Source organism: Sphaerodactylus townsendi, linkage group LG06, assembly GCF_021028975.2.
Source record: "Sphaerodactylus townsendi isolate TG3544 linkage group LG06, MPM_Stown_v2.3, whole genome shotgun sequence".
Lineage (NCBI taxonomy): Eukaryota > Metazoa > Chordata > Lepidosauria > Squamata > Sphaerodactylidae > Sphaerodactylus > Sphaerodactylus townsendi.
The window spans coordinates 87,327,667-87,347,903 of NC_059430.1; the positions used below are offsets into that span (position 1 = coordinate 87,327,667).

The window sequence follows — 20,237 nt, forward strand, 5'->3', positions numbered from 1 at the left end:
ACTACTGTCTCTGATTATAATTTTCCTGTAGGAGCAAATGTGATAGAACTGAGGAGGAAGAAGAAGGTCCTAGCCTCTGAGAATGCACAGAGTATTTTTCCTGCACTCTTAGGCTGGGTATCTCTCCTTTTTTGAAACCTTTTAAAAACATAATCTGTCCCCAGCTAGTTTTCCTTAGGCACATTCCTTAGCACATTCTAATACTTATACATCCCACTGTGCTATGATTGTAGTAGGGTCAAAGCACTACTGTATGTAGAGTACCAATGCACACATTTAGGACTCAGTTGTTAGCTGTTGAATACAGCTTAGTTTTGGTTCTATATATATATTAGACTTAACCACGCAACTGATGTAAGTGTTTTTACTTATTTCATGATCGTTAATTGAACTTAAGTTTGGTTCCATTTACATATTTTATTGTGGGAGGAAATAATGTACTATTTGGTTGGAAACAGTGGACATTTACAATTGCTCGTCAATGTGTTCTCTTCCAGATTTTTACAGTACTGGGGAAGAATTGGGAGTGAAAATATGACAACTTGCCACAGGCCTAAATGTCGGAAAGAAGGAGTTCTACTCGATTATTCAACGGATGGAGGCAAGTGGCTATTTAAATTCTGTCTAACAAGCATTTGTTACCTTCAACCAGAAAATAAGCAAGAAAGATCTATATTGCAGTTAGGTATGGTCAAAGGAAATGGGTGTGTCACAGCCTCTGATTGTTTTGATGTACAATCTGTACTCTGGACAAGAGGCCACTGTTAGGACAGAATATGAGAAACAGAATATGGAGAAACATTAGCAAAGGTGTTAAATAAGGATGTATGTTATCTCCCTATCAGCATGCAGAGCATATAAGGAAAATTGGATTAGATTTAGATAAAGGTGGAGTGAAAATTGGGGAGAGGAATGTTAACTATTTGAGATATACTGATGATACCACATTACTGATAGAAAATAGCAAAATGACTACTGCTGAAAGTTAAAGGAGAAAGTGCCAAAGCATTGGGAAGACCCAGCATGACGTGGATTGATTCTATAAAGGAAGCCACAAACCTCAGGTTGTAAGACCTGAGCAAGGCTGTTAATGATAGGATGCTTTTTGAGGACATTGTTTCATAGGGTCACCATGAGTCAGAAGCAACTTGAAGGCACACACATTGTCAAAACTGCATGCTTTGGGGGTGGGGCTCAGTTGCGAAGGACAGTGGTGGCCTGCCAAACATGCCTCCATGTGTCACCCGGGTGTTTGGCGAACCATTGTGCTTGCCCCAGGTGCCATTTTAGATAGCTACACCCCTGATGCTATTCTAAAACTGGGTGAATTTGTGGTCAGGAGCCATTGTAACAGGCTCAAGTCCATTCCCTGAGCTGTGGGGAACAAGTTATGTGAGTTCAGATCCAAACCCCTTAAAATTCAGACTTTGACTTTTCTTGCTTTAACTTGAATCTGTGTGCTATAGGAATATCTTGGACACTGCTCCATGAAATGGATTACCAGAAATATATATCCATCCGGCATGACTATATACTTCTCCCACAAGATGCTCTGACCAATACAACTCGTCTGCGCTGGTGGCAGCCATTTGTGATCAACAATGGAATTGTGGTTGCAGGTTCTGATCGTGCTCAGTGGGCTCTAGATAATGTGTTGATTGGAGGAGCAGAGATCAATCCCAGTCAATTGGTAGATACATTTGATGATGGTAAGGAAGTGTGCTGTAAGGGTTAGGGTTGCAATGGTTGATTCCCCATGGGGAAATTCTATCTAGATCAAACCTAGTTTGAAAAGAAACTGCACCTTTTAATCAAGGTTTCAACCTCCCCACCGCACCATGTATTCAGTGAAGACATGTAGGCCTGTCTCGGATTCCAGAAATGTAGCAGTCCCCACCACCATACAATCTCCTTTGCAGGTCTCTCCTGATTGGCTGGCGTGCTGTGTTGGGGCACCTTTTGGGGCAGGAACCTGAGGATAAACGTTTAGGCATTTAAGTGGGTTTTCACTTGTTTCGAAAGGTGAATGGTTAATCGTGTAAGCGGTTTTTCGTTATGCTAACCAAAACCCGGAAGAGGCTGCGTGCGCATCACTCAGTACCCACTGAGAGCTGATTGGTTGCTAGACTTGCATCATGCTCCACAGCAGGAATTGTACCCCTGTTCCTCCCCATGAAACTAGATCAAAAGCGTGCTAAGGAGAAAAGTTGTACATGCAAGCAGGTTCTGCCAGGACACGGGATAAGGTGGAGAATCAGTGCCAGAAACGGGATGAATCCCTGTTTGTCACTCAAGCAGTGGGGAATTCTTCCTGAAACCTGGTTATTTCGCATGAGTATCATGTGATTAATTGACCATGGGGAATTGACCAATTATTCTCATTGTTTGACATGATGTGATTGGGCTTTCAGGTCCACATTTGTACTTTCATAAACCATGTATACAAGGAGATACTGTTATTAGAAATTAAGAAACAATATATTTTTGTTCACTTAAATTGTAGGAAGACTGTTAAGATGATTACATTTTTATAAAATATGAAATGAATTTGAAGCAAGTTACGTAGTTTTCAATATTTCCACCATATATTGAAATGAAGTTTTGACACCATTTGTACTTTAAGATAACGCCATAGCTGACAACAGAGATCAACAAGGTGGAAAATACACTGGGGTAGTGATAGTGGTATGTGGACTTAATGGTCTCATCTATTAAGTACAGAATTTACAACCTTGTCTAATCATCCAATCTAATCTACTGGCCTCTTTGTAGGGCTCCCTTGTGTAGCTGGACCACACTACATGAAATGCGGACTTTTGCAAGAATAAGCTCCCAGCAGTTCTTTCTTCTTTAAAAGTAGGCATGCTTTCCCCTCACTCCCAAACCTGTTTAAATGTTGGTGCTCCCAATGTCTCATGGAAGCAAGCAAATGGAAATTGCCCCTGAGTGAGCTAGGGCACCAGACATTGGCCATACTGCAGTGTAGGATGCCATTCTGCTACACCAAATCATCCTTGCCTGTATATACTTGGACATTTTATTATTATATAATCAATTTACTTTCCCAAAGTAATTTAGGACTTCAGAATGCATGTTTCATTAATTGTGTCTAATTGGTATTAACAGAAGGTGTTTCCCATGAAGAAAACTGGAGTTTCTATCCAAATGCAGTCAGAACTGCAGGATTCTGTGGCAATCCTTCATTTCATCTCTACTGGCCAAATAAGAAGAAGGACCAGACACACAATATCCTGTCCTCCAGGGAGCTCATTATCCAACCAGGATATATGATGCAGTTTAAAGTAAGAAGCTTCTGCTCTTCCTAAGAAAAACATTGACTCATCTGATGGCAGATTTGTCCAGAAATTCTGACAGGTGGATGCCCATTTCAAAGGTTGTTTACTGGAATTGATGGAACCACATCAGTGCTTCAGAAAGTAGCACCAAACTGGCATGAATACGTATCTTATTTCTATTCTAAGTTTTAGCTAGAGAAAAGGGCAGTCTTCTTGCGGCAACTGTATAATCAGATCTAAAGCAGAATGTCTTTACAGCCACACATCCATACCTGGGCCATGATAAACAAAAGCTCAGGAAAGTTTAGGATAGTCTGATTGGAAATTTTGGATCTGTGCATGCTATGACCTGTCGGAAGAAGTACTGAGAAAATATTATTCAAGGCAGGGCAGAAACCAAGAAAGAGAGAAGGTCAAGACTAGAGTTAAAACGATAACATGTTTTTCATTGTTTCAGATTGTGGTTGGCTGTGAAGCAACATCTTGTGGAGACCTCCATTCAGTAATGCTGGAATACACCAAAGATGCCCGGTAAATTGCACAATATATGACCACAATGAAGATAATTTATGGGCATAAAGATATTTCTCTTTAACAAACACTTCTACAAACATATTTTTACAGTTAAAGTGAAGTCAGATGTATAAATGCAATATGTCCTGCACACAAGAATACCCCCAACATGAAATTGCAGCTCCATAAAGCTAGTCTGGATGAAGTCAGTTAAGAGGGTGTTTGACTGATTCACACATGCAGGTACATACTTGTGTGCCTTCTCTAGCAAAAGAAAGGCTCTGTCTGCTGTCTACACATGTCACCTTCTTCACATGTGAAGAAGAATGGTGACCACACATTCAGCTTAACCCTGGAGACTACAATAACCACATCATGAACTGCATGTGGACATCGCTATAAGAATGAAATTATTTATTTGAGTGTTGTGGGTTTTCTGGGTTGTATGATCATGTTCCAGTAGCATTTTCTCCTGACGCACAATGCGCCCAAAGAGGCTGAGTGGCAGGCAGGGCAGGGGGGAGGATCCTAGCACCCGTATCATACACCCTCAGGAGTATATATACTCGACTTGCTTTACTACCATCAGATCCTCTGAAGCTGCCAGCCACAGATGCAGGCGAAACGTCAGGAGAAAATGCTACTGGAACCCGGCCTTACAACCCAGAAAACCCACAACACTCTAGTGATTCCAGCCATGAAAACCTTTGACCGATAATTGCTGGATTACTTCAGGGTCAGGGACAACCAGCAAGTTGTTGCCTAAAGAGCAAAATGCTTTTTGCAGGATGTATTCAAAGATGCTGTCCTGCAGGCACAAAGAGCCTAGACCATTAAGAGCTTTGAAGGTTAATATCAAAACCTTGAACCTAATTAGGTACTCCACCTGAAGCCAACTCAAGCAGAGGCGTAGCTGGGCCAGAGTGCGCCCGGTGAGCACTCTGGCTTCCCCCCCCCCTGCGGCAGTGTCCCCTCCCCCACTCCCATTCCCACTTACTTTAGAAAACCAAGCAGGCTGGAGAACAGGCCTTCCTGTTCTGGCAGGAACTGGCGGCACCACAGGGGGGCCATTGTGGGGGGAATCACGCCCCCCTGCGGTGCCCCCCCCCTCACACACTTACTTTAGAAAACCAAACAGGCTGCAGAACAGGCCTTCCTGTTCTGGTGGGAACTGCATTGCCCAGGAGACCTTGGGAAATGTAGTTTCCACCAGAACAGGAAGGCCTGTTCTCCAGCCTGCTTGGTTTTCTAAAGTAAGTGTGGGGGGGCGCCACGGGGGGGCATTGTGGGGGGGCAGGGAAAGGGGGAGGGGCGCCTCCCCACGTGACCCAAATTCGTGCGCCCGGTGCGTCGCGCACCCCCTGCCCCCTGGGAGCTTCGCCGCTGAGCTCAAGTGATGGAGCACTGTTTGAATATTATTATTATTATTATTATTTTATTCGATTTTTATACCGCCCCATCCCCTGGGGGCTCTGGGCGGTGTACAGCATTTAAAACAATGTATTAAATAGCATTTAAAAGCAGCAGTAAAACTCCTAATACATTTACAATTTAAAACCCAAATCTAAGTTTAAGTTAAGGTTCAAAGTGCAGTGTGGCGTCCAGCATCAATAAATAAAAAATAATAAATAAAAACCCTCCCACCCCATGGTGGAGGGGGGCATGGTGAGTCTCAATGATGTAATTACGGCCTAGGTGTCAGAGGCCAAAAATGGGGCACTCATTAGCGCTGGATCCTCCGGGCCCAGCGGAACAGCTCCGTCTTGCAGGCCCCGGGCGGAACTCTCCAAGGTCCTGCAGGGCCCGGACAGCTGGAGGGAGAGCGTTCCACCAGGCCGGGGCCAGGGCTGTAAAAGTCCTGGCCCGCGTGGAGGCCAGCCGCATTGCCGAGGGGCCAGGGACCACCAGTAGGTTGGCCTCCGCTGATCGAAGAGGCCGCCTAGGGACATATGGGGTGATGCGGTCTCGAAGATACGATGGTCCCAAGCCGTGAATGGCCTTAAAGGTCAATACCAGCACCTTGAAGATGATCCGGAACTCTACTGGAAGCCAATGCAGCTGCCACAGCACAGGTTGAATGTGCTCCCGAAAGGTACTGCCCGTAAGCAGGCGTGCTGCTGCATGGTGAACCAGTTTTAATCGCCGGATCAAATGCAAGGGAAGGCCCGCGTAGAGCGAGTTACAATAGTCAAGTCTGGAGATGACCGTTGCATGGATCACCGAGGCTAGATCCGCTCTGGAGAGGAAGGGGGCCAGTCGCCGGGCCTGACGGAGGTGGAAAAAGGCAGCCCGGGTTGTATGGGCCACCTGGGTCTCCATTGAGAGAGTTGAATCCAGGTGGACCCCCAGGCTGCGAACGGAGGGTCGGTGCCAATATGGCCCCCTCCCATACCGGGCGGCTGGAAAGTCCCTCCCCTCCTTCACAGCCAAGCCAGAGGATCTCCGTCTTCGAAGGGTTCAGTTTCAGCCTGCTCTGACGCAACCACAACCAGCTACCGCCTCCAAACAGTGCTGTAGAGCCGCAGGGCGCGTGGCTGCTCCCCCTCCATCAACAGAATGAGCTGAGTGTCATCAGCGCACTGGTGACAAATCAGCCCAAAACTCCGCACTAACTGAGCAAGGGGTCGCATGTAGATGTTAAATAACAGCGGGGACAGTAATGTCCCCTGAGGCACACCACATTGTAGTGGGCACCTCCGGGAAGCCTGGTCCCCGCACCTCACTTGCTGATTCCGGCCCCGGAGGAACGAGGTTATCCACTGAAGGACAGTGCCCCGCACTCCGGAGGCGCCAGGCGGTGGGTCAAAGGTCGTGGTCGACCACATCAAACGCCATGGTGAGATCTAACAACACCAGCAGTGCCGATCCTTGGTCAAGCTGGATGCGGAGTGTGTCTGTGACGGGCGGCGAGAACAGTCTCCATCCCATGCCCAGCACGGAAGCCGGACTGGAAGGGGTCAAAAGCCGATGTGTCATCCAGAAACCTTGAAGCTGCTCCAGCACCACTCTCTCAATTACCTTCCCAGAAACGAAGATTCGAAACGGCCGGTAATTGGCCAGATCTCCTGGATCTAACGATGGTCTTTTAAGAGTGGGTGGACCACTGCCTCCTTCAACCCATCCGGGAAGGTTCCTTGCTCAAGAGAACCATTGATGATACTCAACAGATGGGGGCAGGTTTTCACAAGCCAGGACGGGCACGGATCCAGAGGACAGGTAGTAGGTCTAACAGCAGCTAAGGCTCTGTCAACAGCGGCTTCAGAGAGCAGGGAGAACTGGGTCAAACAAGGCCCCGAAGACGGCACGGGAGTCTCCAGTTCGCTAATTGTAGCCAACGTGGATGGAAGGTCGTGGCGGAGCGACGTGATCTTATCCGCAAAAAAGCTCATAAAAGCCTCACAGCTGATATCCAATTGAGAATTTGAAGATCTCTCCGGTACGGAGGTCAATGACCGAATTATACGAAACAATTGCGCTGGGCGTGATTCTCTTCACCTCCTTCGTCGCCATCTCATAGGCTTTCATAAGCGTCCTATAAGATGTTCGCGCCGCTTCGTCGCGAGATTTCCTCCATACTCGCTCTAGACGTCTAAGCGCCCGCTTCATACGGCGCAACTCCTCCGTATACCATGGAGCGCGCCGAGAGCGGGGGCGTAGAGGACGCCGGGGAGCAACAACATCGATGGCAGCGGAGAGTCGGAGTTCCAGTCCTCCACTTGCTCATCGAGTGTGCCGGTGGGTTCAGGGTCCTGCAGAGCATTCCAGGAAACCAAGTGGATCCATAAGTCTCCGCGAGGCGGGCATAAATCAGCCCATCGCCTAGATCGGTTTGATGCCGCATGTCCACCCGGACCTTCAGGGCAAAATGGTCGGACCATGGCACTCTGTCAGGTAGAGGATACTGACCAGACCTTTCCCCGACCCGAAGACCAAATCCAGCGTGTGCCCAGCCTCATGGGTGGGGCCAGAATTTATCAAGGAGAGGCCTAGCGTCGCCATGGATGACACTAGGTCCGCAGCCGCTGTACAGGAGGCAGCGTCGGCATGGACATTAGAAGTCCCCCAAGACGATGGAGTCTGGGGAACCGCGAACGCCCAGTCCGCCACCACCTCCAGCAGCTGCGGCAGGCTGTCTCTCGGTGCGCTAGGCGACCGGTACACCAGGAGAACAGCCAGCCTCTCCAAGGCCAACCACTCCAGGCCGACACACTCTATGCCGGTGACCTCCGGGACGGGGCTGCCCTGAAGGGAATAGAATCGCAGGATGAACAACGCAACACCGGCCCTGGGTTCGTGGATCGGTGGAGACACGCTAAACCCGGGGGCTGACTTCGCCGAGGGCGACGGTCTCACCTTCAAGACCCAGGTTTCGGTGATACATGCCAGGTCCCCTTGTTGGGCTCCGAGAAAATCCCGGAGCACCATGGTCTTATTATTAATGGACCTGGCACTGATTAACACCAAAGACGAAGCAGGGTGTCCCTGAACCCAACCACCATCGTTTCTCGGGATAGGTCGGAGGTCAGAAGGCAAACGAGCATAATTGCATCTCATGTGTCTTCTATCATATGGCCACCGCCTACCGCAATATCTACCCCGCCCCATTAGTACGGGGATCCCTAGCCCCAGGCTTTGTGCCCCCATGGCTCTACCAGCCTCCCCTCCACCAAAGAAAACCCGGCTAGTACTCCCAAATAGTTAGTTATGCCAGTCTTAATCAGTCTGGCCTTAGACCAGACTAGCTATAGAACTGGCTCTAAGCAACTCTAATAGCTGTCCATAATAGACACTAATACAAATCCCACACTATCCACAAAATATAAACTATATACACTAACAACTACCAATAATCATCTATCGAATAGACTGGTAACCTTAAGTTACCAACAGTAAATCAAGTTAAGAAAAATACAGATTGGAGGTGCTAGATAAAGAACCAAGGAGAGCAATCCTCAAAGGGCGTTGTTGTCATCTAGGTTCCCAGCGAGGGTGATGGTAAAGATGATGGTAAAAGTGATGGTGGGGAATATTCCTGGGATGAAATATTTGTTATAGTTGTTATGTAGACGGCAGGTCAGGGCTCACACCACCTGAACAAGTTGCCTAAACACAGATGTAATCCAGATAGTAATCAACAGAGGCCACTGCCACTGGCCCCTTAATCAGTCCTAGAAACCAGTATCGGTGTATGGAACAACCAGCGCTCTCACAGCTGATATATATGTCCTAAAAATAAAAATAAAACGCCCAGCTCTCTCACAGCTGGTATATACGATTTGTAAATTAATAATGTCACCATATGCTCGAGTTCCAGCAACTCCCCACTGTATAAACCACTCCACTGGGAACATCCGGCTGCCCAGTGTATCATTGGGTCTTCGATGGTTTAGGAGATCGTGGGAGCTGGACCCAACCTCCCTGTTAAAACCACGGCCGGACTCTGTCTGAAGAGTGTCTGCAGAGTGAAAAACTATGTCTGCGGGGTGGCAGAGTGTAACAATGTCCACTCCAAAGTGCCAGGATTGGCCACAAGGCTGGGCGCTCTGCTGTCGCCTGTGGCAGAGGATGGAACTGCTCCTGATGTATTCTGATGTATTCAGTGACGTTATTATGGGAGGAGCTACGTGGCGATTCTCAGTAGCAGCTGGCTGGCCATGTTGGAAAGAATTGGGGGGGGGAATCGCTGCCACCGATCCCCCAACACCAGCCACGGTCCCTAGGGGACGGGGGGAAGGCCCCCACAGCCAACTGCACACGTTGCCACTGCCCACGTCGTAGTCTCCGCCTCTGGCTTCGGCTATAGGCGTTGCTCCCCGGTTTCCTCCGGCTCCACAAGCCCCTCCGGCTGCAAGGCTCCTCGGCCGGCCGGGACCAGCTGACGGAGCAGGATCCCCTGTCAACCGATAGCCCCCCGGTTCCAGATTCGACCAGCAGCCTATAGGCCCCAGGGGAGTGCCAGGGAGTTTCACAATGAGCCCAGCTGCTCTGGGCGATAGGTACCCACGTTCTAATGGGGGCACCAGTGACGATACAAACATCGGCAGAGCAGAGAAGACAGACAAGCCCGGTAAGGTAACAGGGGGTTAGATACCGCATTCCGTCGTCCTGGTTCATGCGATCGTAATTTGGTCTCAGGGTCTCAGGGTCTCCGAGTTTCAGCGTTTCAGCGTCTCAGAGTCTTAAAGTTGTTATTCTCCCCTCGGCCATAAAAGCCTTTGAACGCCAGGTCTCCCCTTCTAAGGTGTGGGGTGCAGTAGAAAATATGTGCCCCCAATGGGGTTCTGTAAGGATCAAAGCCACTATATTCAGGATCAGCTTACGTTTCTGAAGAAGTCTCAAGGGTAGCCCTGCATAGAGCAAATAACAGTAGTGTAGCCTGGAGGTGCCCATTGCATGGGTCACTGTGGTTAGGTCAGGGTGAGATAGGTAGGTTGTAACCTCTTATTCCCATAGCCCCTGGCCTTTCTAGATTTACTTCTAGTAAATGCTACCATGGACTGGGCAGGAAAGAGAAAATCCACTCTTAGGTGGAGGATGTAGCTTTGTTCAGATGAACCCAAACAGATGCGACACTTGGAATTCTATGAACCGAACGTCCAGATTTTTTCCTTTCTAAAAATAAGGCACCTGGGGCCCAATTCAGATTGGGATTTTGAGTGGAGGGAGTTTAAATCTTCTCCTTGTGCCTTATTCCTGATCTGAAGTGGCCCCATATAAGTCTTTGATTCAGAATATATTTTGACAAAAAAAAAACCACTTCTGTAATTTGGGGTAGGTTCTTGACTTTTCCATTATTCTTTTCAGCTGCTTTTACAACATCATTTCCCTTTGCTTCCCACAGGTCAGATTCTTGGCAGCTTGTCCAGACACAGTGTCTCCCATCGTCTTCTAATAGTGTTGGCTGCTCCCCATTTCAGTTCCATGAAGCCACCATCTATAACTCTGTCAATAGCTCCACTTGGAAAAGAATAACTATCCAGTTGCCGGACCATGTATCTTCCAGGTAGGTTAGCAAAAGGTCATTTCACTGTGTTTCTATACAAAAGTAATCTGTTTTGATGGCACCAGTTAGAAGAAGAGTAGAAGAAGAGGCAATTTAAGGCAGCACTTTCGGGAGACATTTTCTGTTAGTGAAAATAAATTGGGCCTGCCACAGAATATCTACTAGAATGAAAGCTTGTACAAATATGATGCTTGATTATTTCTGATGTGCTGGGAGAAGACAGTATATGGCTTTAATGTCCTGCAGACTCCACAGCATCTTAAAGCAGAAGTTTAAAATATTGTAGCTTTAATGCCCAGAATATCACTCATCACAGCTGCAAACATGCATAAATCTTCCTGTTGCTACTCATTGCCTGAAATGGTTATGATTTTCACGTGTATGATGTGTGCAATGTTATTATTCTGAATAGTGACACGAGGAGGGTTTTTTATTTGTAGCGCAACCCAGTTCCGGTGGATTCAAAAAGGAGAAGAACCAGAAAAACAAAGCTGGGCGATAGATCATGTATACATTGGAGAAGCTTGCCCAAAACTCTGCAGTGGTCATGGATACTGTACAACTGGAGCCATTTGCATTTGTGATGAAGGATACCAAGGTCTCATTCCACTTGTTTTTTTAAATCTAGTTCATGTGAAATAATTCTAGATTAAGCAAAGAAGGATGTCTGCAATTTACTTCCTTTTCAGTGTACGTGTAACAATGTGCCAAGATTCCTAAAGTCAGCATTAGAATTCTCAGCTATGCCAGAAAAATTATGACTATTGAGCACCTCATTCACCTGCCAGTAATTGTACACTAGACAGTGCCCCCAAAAGGTGTTGAAAACAGGGATCTTCATCACCCCAATTGGCCAAAATTGGCCTAGTAAAGAAGGCACAGGCTTTTATTGTTTTTGTAATTAAACTGTCAGTTTTAAATGGTTACTCTCCTTGTGCATGTGAAAAGGCAAGAAGTAGGATATAAATGGTTTCAAATAAAATTTTAAAAATTAAAACCTGAATTAAAAACCCATAACAACCAATAGCTGTAACAAAAAGAACAGAAATGAATAAAGTTTATTTATTTATTTTTATTTATATATTAATTTTTTTTAAAAAAATTCTAAAATGTTGTAGAAACATTTACAATAGCAGAAAACGTTAGTAAACGATACCATAAAACTGACATTTGTTAGAAGCACTAGTTACAAGTAGCATCAAAAACAGTTTGGACAGAAACATGATGCAGTGGGTATAGTGACTCTCACTCTAAACTGGATGGCCCTAACTAACCCATTCTCAAGTAGGCAATATTTGAATGGGACATCTCCAAGGAATGCCAGGATTGTGATGCAGAGACAGGCAATGGCAAACTTACTCTGAATGTCCCTTGCCTTCAAAACCCTGCAGTGTTGCCATAAGTTGGATGTGACTTGTCAGCACTTTCCACCACCACTGCAACAATTTTAGCAACACTAAAATTAGCAAAAAAAAAACCCTTAAAAACATATGTAGACAACTAAGATCAATATAATGCTTTTGAGAACAGTTATATCTTAAACTGGTACTGAAATCTTTAAAAACTCATACCAGATTATGATTGAGTGGGGGGGAGGGTCCACAACTGGGGCACCATCTTTTGCCACAGCTTACTTCAGTGCCAGCCAGTCATTATGTCCACAGCCTGCCAACGAGGCCAACAGCTGAAGCCCTTTCTCCCTGCATGTTGTGACCCCAAACCAAATGAGGTCTCATGCACTTGGGAAGTGAGCTCCCAGTAGAGAGCTCATAGCTGATCCCAAGTCAGGCTGGGAAACTAAGACACAAGTAAAAAATTATAATGTGCGTTTTGCTTAAATAATGGCTTCAAAACTGCTCTAAAGTGACAGGACAAAAATCTCTTCTTAGTAAACTGCTAATGTTATGTAGAGCATCCTTAACCTTCACATTGCTTCCATCCGAGGTCAAAATACAATTTAAATCTAACTTTGTAAATCATGAACTTACATTTTTAGTTATAGTATTTCAATGGTGGTCCTGGTCCATGTTACAGTTTTCTTCTGAATTGTTTTTAGGCGATGACTGCTCTGTTTCCAGCCATGAACTTCCAAGTTATATTAAAGATAATTTTGAATCAGTGAGAGTCACCGAAATAAATTGGGAAACCATTCAAGGTGGAGTTATAGGGAATGGGTGTGGACAATTGGCACCCTATGCACATGGGGACTCCCTGTATTTCAATGGATGTCAGATAAGGCAAGCTATAAGTAAGCCCCTGGATCTGACTCGAGCAAGGTAAGCTTGTAAATCATGAATCTGAAGTGCTGCCTTTAAAGAGCATGTTAAAAAATGTGTGCCCTACTGATAGCGATTGCATTTAGGGAATTAGTGGTGGGGACGAACAGGGGTAACAGTGAGCAATAAAACTACAGGGATTATTACCAACATGGTATCATGTTATTATTGAGCAGAGAATGACTTCCAGACAAATTGTGCTCTTGGCAGTCTGGAGCTAGAGCAACTCTTGACTGTATAATAGTTTTCAGTAATTAATTTTTAATATGAACATTTAATTTGAAGAGATATGATCTAAAACAGAATTTGGGGCATTTTTGGAGTCCTGCTCAAATGAACTATTGGACTATAGCCAGGTTTAGTAGAAAATGCATTCCCACTAGTGGATGCTGTCTCACTTTCTCTGTGCTGTTACACCACACCATGCCACACTGTGCTGCCAATGATACAGTATGTGATATACGTGAGCACATTCAAACCTATATAACCCACAACTGTCCATGTGCTGGATATTCTTGCATGAGTACATTTCACTCACAGGCATGCTTTGTGGTTGGCAGCAGCAGGTAGTAAAATTACTTTGGTCCAACCTAGTGGCTTTGTATAGCCTTCTGCACTATCACCCTCCAGGAGCTGGTGTAATTCTTTCAGTATAACCTGTAAAGTTTCTGATTTTAGGACAGGGATGTTTGGGAAATGACTTTATTAGCCTACTCGTGTGTCTAGGTCACAGGTGAAAAAATAGCCAGCCTGGTATAGTGGTTACAAGTGGCAGACTCTAATCTGGTGAACTGGGTTTGTTCACCATTCCTCCACATGAAGCATGCTGGCTGACCTTGGGCCAGTCACAGTTCTCTCAGAACTCTCCCAGCTCCCCCGCCTCACAAGGTGTCTGTTGTGGGGAAAGGAAGGGAAAGGAGTTTGTAAACTGCTTTGAGGCTCCGTAAAGACAGAGAAAAGCGGGGTATAAAAACCAACTCTTATTACTACTATTATTATTGAAAAGGCTGCTAAGTTTCACAGATATTAGGAAGCTATCGTCTGATTTGCTAATGGGAAAGATTTTTATACATGTGTTTTATTATTTGTGGTTACTGTTTGGGAATGATTTTGTTTCTGCCTTGCGATTTACTTTTTACACTACCATTCTTTATCATTTTCCCCCAGCAAAATAATGTTTGTTTTGCAAATCGGAAGCCTTTCGCAAACTGATAGCTGCAACACTAATCTGAGTGATCCAAACACGGTGGACAAGGCAGTGTTGCTCCAGTATAGCATAAATAATGGAATTGCCTGGCAGGTCATTGCCCAGCATCAACCAAAGGACTTCATACAAGCCCAAAGAGTGTCTTACAACGTACCCCTGTAAGTTCTTAGAAACATCACATCTGTTATTAAGGCAGAAAATTTATTTTAGCAAAAACAACTGTTGATTAAAGTGGGGGTGGGGCTAGTGGAATTTTCTAAAATTAAACTAATCTTAGGGGATACAACAGTAAACTATTGCTGACATACTGATATTTTAATTATTAAATAACTTAATCCTTTCTCTAAATTTGATATGGGAGGAAATGAAACAACATCACAGCTATATATTTTCTGAATCAATGCAGCTTAAGCAAAAATCACGTGGCCTTGAATTTACCTATAACTTTCCACAGATAACATTTTAAAAGTTTATAGAAAAGTATGCAAGACTTTGTTTTGGTTTGTTTTAGTGAATAGTAAGGCGAATAAAACTTAGATGGAATTGAATGTTTGATAGCATATTCAGAAATCCCTCCCACCTCTTTTCTCTTGCTACCATTCTCATAGCTGTTTTACCAAAATCAGTCTCCAAATCAAAGTTTACCAGTCAAAAGGAGAAAAAAAATTGGGGGAGGAGGTCTAAATTGCCCATCTGCCCAATCTCTCCTCGACATATCCTCTACCCTCAAATGTATATCAGAGATCAACCCTGGACTGAGAACCCTAGGGCCCCTTCCACACATGCAGAATAATGCACTTTCAATCCACTCTCACAATTGTTTGCAAGTGGATTTTGCTATTACACACAGTAAAATCCAGCTACAAAGTGTATTGAAAGTGAATTGAAAGTGCAGAAGGGGTTTGCCATTTGATTCTTTAAACCAGGACCTTATCAGAATTGAAACCTCTGTTCAAAACATGTGAATTGAAGTTCCATAACTAGTTTGCATATCTAAACTAGATTCTGCACAGTTTCACCATCACAGCAAACTACTACGTAACAAGCTAACAGATGTTGTTACTGTTATGGATTGCTTCTGTATATCACTGTGGCAAGGGCCAAATTGGACCATACATCTGCCACAAATTGGGTCAGAGTTCCTCAGCCTGTTTTACGGATAGGTGTGATATTGGGGAACTAACATTCAAAATGTTCCAGGGCCTGATTTGACTCAGCAATGCAGTGCAGGAAGAGAAGGAATTTTCCAAACTCAAAACAGCTGAGGGGGAGCCCTATTTGCCCTGCTGTGGATCTCCATGTGCACTGAGAAGGTCCCATAGGAAGCAGATTCAGCATCCTACAACTTGATGCGACACTCAGGCCCTTTCCACACGGGCGGTAAAGAGCGCCCCAGGGATGCTAAAAATAGCGTCCCTGGGGAGGGGTTTGCACAGCCACCACTGCTGCATCGCAATCCCCGAGTGGCACGAAGATGCTGCTTTCGAACCTCGCTCTCTGAGCGAGGATTTTTGAAAGCAGCGGCTGGAAGGTGCCATTTTCCCCCCCTTCCCTGAACGCCTTACCGTCCCCTCCAGCCTTCCAGCATGTCGCACAGGCCAGGGGACACGCCCCCCTGCCCTGCGACTCCAGAACTGTCGCACAGGGCAGGGGGGCGTATCCCCTGGCCTGTGCAACGCACCAGAAGGCCGGAGGGGACGGTAAGGCGTTCGGAGGACGGCTCAGCCTCTGCACAGGCTGCACCGTCTTCCCCACCCCTACCGGGACTGCCCGTGCTAACGGTCCCGGGGGGGGCATCGGCGTCATTTACGCCGACGCACCCCCAAAGCATGGCCGTGCGGAAATGGCCTCAGTTGTTGGGAGTTGTACTGCATGACTGCATGAGTATTCCTAAGTATTAAAGGCTTTTTGTTCCTCTTTTAAATTCTTCTTTTGATGTTCTTTTTTGTTTTATTATTGGCCTCACCCTCATAGATAGAAGGCACCATATTGTGGGAAAAGAAATTTTAAATTTATATATATATAGTGAGTTGGCCTTCAACATTAGCAACTAATATCTTACTCATTTTCTCATTTTTTTAAGTAATATATATATATATATATATATATATATATATATATATATATATATATATATATATATATATATATATATATATATATATATATATATATATATATATATATATATATATCCCTGTAAAAACTATTGATGTTCACAGCTCTGAACCCCTTTTGATGGGGGAGAGCAATTTAAAAATCAATGATGATGATAATGACGACAACACCTGAAGCCCACCTTGGCATCTGATCAATTTCAGCAATCTTTAAAAGGCCACGTCTGTATAGTGAGGCATCTTGACGTGGCCTTGGAATTCATGACATTGGCAAACCATGCATTTTTTTCTCCCAGATTTATTTGTTTGTTGATTGCTGAATACATTTTAAATGGAGCTCTGAATCTTCTGGAATAGCATGTGATGTACAGTCAAATAGATGAACTGCAAGAGCTTTAAATGTAACTGAATCCTCACTGCACTTCATTTGTGAATAATCTGTAATGCACACACTGCTTGGAGCTTGTTTGCTGTCTAAACTACCTTCTTTGTCTCTTGTCCCAGGGAGGCACGAATGAAGGGAGTGTTGCTCCGCTGGTGGCAACCCCGCCACAATGGCACAGGTCATGACCAGTGGGCATTGGACCACGTAGAAGTTGTTCAGTGAGTATAAAGAATTGTCTGCTGTGGCCACTGCTCCATTTCAGAAAGTACCAATATTGACGCTGCATGGTACAAAGTATACATTTGTTATCCTTGTTTACAGCAAAATCCTCCCTCCCCTTTTAAACATCATTCCCTTGCCTTGGTGTTCAGTTACAGTAAAAATCAAAAGGGAATGCCTGGGACCAAAAGAACTGCAGAATGCCCATGTATTTGACCCATACAGAGTGCCTAAAGTGGCTTTGTCTAAATATAAGGCTGTGTGTAGTGCATTTATCCACTTTCTAAACTGGAAAGAATAAAGCTGGCTCTTTGCATTCTTTTACAGCATAGTGCTAAAATAACAAGAGTGTGTGTTGCACTTTTGGGTGCAGAGTCCATATTGGGTTGGACTTCATGAACCTTGAACAAACACAACATGCTTGTAGAAGAGGACCTTTTCCTTCCTTCCTCTTCCTCAAACAGCCCTGAATACCCACCCACCCACTCCGCTCAAAAAGCTGATGTCAGGAATTGAGGAAAACTCAGGGTCAAAATCCCACAAGTCTTGGGAGCTGCAATAAAGGAGAGGTCAAGCTCATTCCCACTTTCCTCTAATGCTAGCCAAGCAAATACAGTGGGACAAACTTCCTGTTCATAGGAGGAGCAATTTCACTTTCTTTTTTAATCCTGTCTGCCCCTGTTTCTCATGGCATTTCATCTTGACCTTTACCAGTGGTGGGATTCAAATAATTTAACAACTGGTTCCAGTGGTGGGATTTAAATAATTTAACAACTGTTTGTTTACAAGCACCATTTTAACAACTGGTTCTGCCGAAGTGGTGTGAACCTCCTGAATCCCACCACTGCCTTTGACCTTTAGCCTTTTGAGGGCCATGGGGAGGCAGGGAAAGATCTGTTTCCATGAGACCTTCCACTTGCAGTTTATCTAATCCAACCCACTGGAGTGAGTTGGCCTTCAACATTAGCAACTAATATCTTACTCATTTTCTCATTTTTTTAAGTAAGCAGGATACCAAGAATAAATATATCCTTGCTCTGTTGTTTCTGCCTTTGGCTAAAGTGGGTCCAACTTCCTGAATAACCAATTCATTCTGTATTTATCACATAAAGATTATCTGCTTTTTCTCTAAATTTGGTTCCTATAGAACTGAAATTCTAGTATCATGACGGGCTGGGACTCATCGCTACAGTGATTGGCTGAGAGAGGTGTGCTTCCCAATAAATAGGTTCCAATGTTACTCTACTGAAAACATTTCAAGAGTCAGCTTGGTAGAAACTGGAGCTTGAATAAGATCCACTTTTATTAACTTTTAACTGCTGGTTTTTGGATTAATGTTTAAATTAATGTTTAAATTAGGGCTGAAAGATTAACTGGCACAATATTTGACTTGGCAATTATCAGTTTTTAACAAAAGCTTTCCCTGGGGAAGATATGATTGCATTGTTGGTTCGTCTACTCACCTCAATCCAGCTGAAGTTAGTTGTGCCTATCAGTGCAATGCTAAGCATGTTAGTCAGAAGAAAGTCTCATTTTATTTAGTAGGACTTACTCCCAGGTAAGTGTTTTTAGGATTGCAGCCTAAAACCCACTCAAACCAATGCATCGAATATCAGAACTAACTTAAATCTCACTGAAATCAGTAGGATTTTCTTGTGACTAACTTCAGCTGGATCAGGGACAATATGTTGAAGACAATGATCCAAAGTATAAAAAATGAATAATAATGAATTAGCTGGGAGGGTCTAGCATTACTAAACATTTCAAAACTTTAAATAATTGTATCTTCATATGGTAATATTTTAATTAAGCCATTGTTAATTGGTTAATAATAGATTGAGTATAAAATTTACGGTAGCTTATTGAGCCCTAATTTAATGACAATAACTGTTCTAATAACTTCATCTCTAATTAGTCCAGCTCTGTTTTGCAGTGAAAGGCACCTGCTTGCATGGCATCCACACCTACCCCAAATTCCAACCATTACCCAACACTAAGACCTTGTTTGTGCTCACCTGCTTTATAATTTTTTACACACCTTGCTGGTCCATTATTCATGGAAGGGTTACATCAGGACTCTTCTCTTCACAATGGGCTTGCTGAGGTCTCTCCTCTCATTTCTCTTTTTACATGCGAGGAGACACTCTCCCTTTCCCCAGAGTTTTTCTGCAGAGAGCTCTCCAGGCCTCATTCTCTTAACATCGCCCATCCAGTGATTCTTAAAGGCACAGATCTCATTACTCCAGGTAGTCAAGACTGCTGGCTTAGCCCTTTAAGATGCACTTATGTCAATATTGCTATTCCAAAAGAAATCTCCCCCCCCCCCAAATGAAAGAGGCAAATCAATTCTCTGGACCACAGGCTGCAAAAGAAGGGGACTGTCCTAGAGCAGATATTCTCTCCCCCTTCCCGTCCCGTCCCGTCCCTTCCCTCCCCTCCACACAACACTTCCTGCTGCTGGTGCTGCCAGAGGACTGTGGGTTGTTATTTCCAAGCTCTTTTTATATCGATGTCTTGAAATGTCAAGAGAATTAGAGGTTGGTGTTGTTTGAGTGAGCTTCTTTTCTGTTACACAAAGCAGCCAGCAACATGGAAGGGGAGCAAGGGGAAAGGTGTGCAAAGTGGCATGAGGGAGAGGGAGGGTTGGCTATGGACAGAGGGAACATATCTGGGGCAAAGCTGTGCTCACTGGCAGTGAAGCAAATTAAATGTCGTGTTAAAAATCAGCCCATGAGATTTAATTTTGAAGCAGAAAGATAAACCTAATTTTGATTTTCATCAGACATAATTTGATGTATAGTAATGCTCAAATACGGAAATAAAAGACTAGAAGTGAAAGTGGTTTCAGTTTCACATGAGGTAGGTCATAGATTGTTGGCAAGTCCCTTTTTAAATCTTTAAAGAGGAATGGAAAGAATAATTGGAGAAGAGGGGAAACAAAGTATTTATATCATAGAACAGGAAAGATATTTGTAACTGTTTATTTAGATTTATATGCCTTTTTTGCTGAACACAGGGTTACCAACTCTAGGTAATGAAATTATTGGAGATTTGGGGTCAGAGCCTGAAAAGAGGTTTGGGAGGAGAGTTCATCCGGTGTAGTCATAGAGTCCACCCTCCAAAACAGCCATTTCATCCAGGGGAAGTGATCTCTGGTGTTCAGTTGCAATTCTAGGAGGTCTCCATGCCCCTCATGGGGCCTGTCTGCATAGGCTCTCAAA

At 44.5% G+C, this 20,237-nt stretch overlaps 1 protein-coding gene across 2 annotated transcripts in view; it reads left to right on the forward strand.

Moving 5' to 3' along the window:
• RELN (reelin) overlaps positions 1 to 20,237 on the forward strand; it is a 370,687-nt gene that overhangs the window by 334,253 nt on the left and 16,197 nt on the right. For both annotated transcript variants that reach the window (XM_048499920.1, XM_048499921.1), the window contains exons 55-63: positions 498 to 601; positions 1,467 to 1,709; positions 3,127 to 3,302; positions 3,754 to 3,827; positions 10,651 to 10,812; positions 11,253 to 11,410; positions 12,869 to 13,088; positions 14,256 to 14,453; positions 16,917 to 17,015. In XM_048499920.1, coding sequence (XP_048355877.1) covers positions 498 to 601; positions 1,467 to 1,709; positions 3,127 to 3,302; positions 3,754 to 3,827; positions 10,651 to 10,812; positions 11,253 to 11,410; positions 12,869 to 13,088; positions 14,256 to 14,453; positions 16,917 to 17,015 — 1,434 coding nt within the window. The remainder of the gene's footprint in view (positions 1 to 497; positions 602 to 1,466; positions 1,710 to 3,126; positions 3,303 to 3,753; positions 3,828 to 10,650; positions 10,813 to 11,252; positions 11,411 to 12,868; positions 13,089 to 14,255; positions 14,454 to 16,916; positions 17,016 to 20,237) is intronic.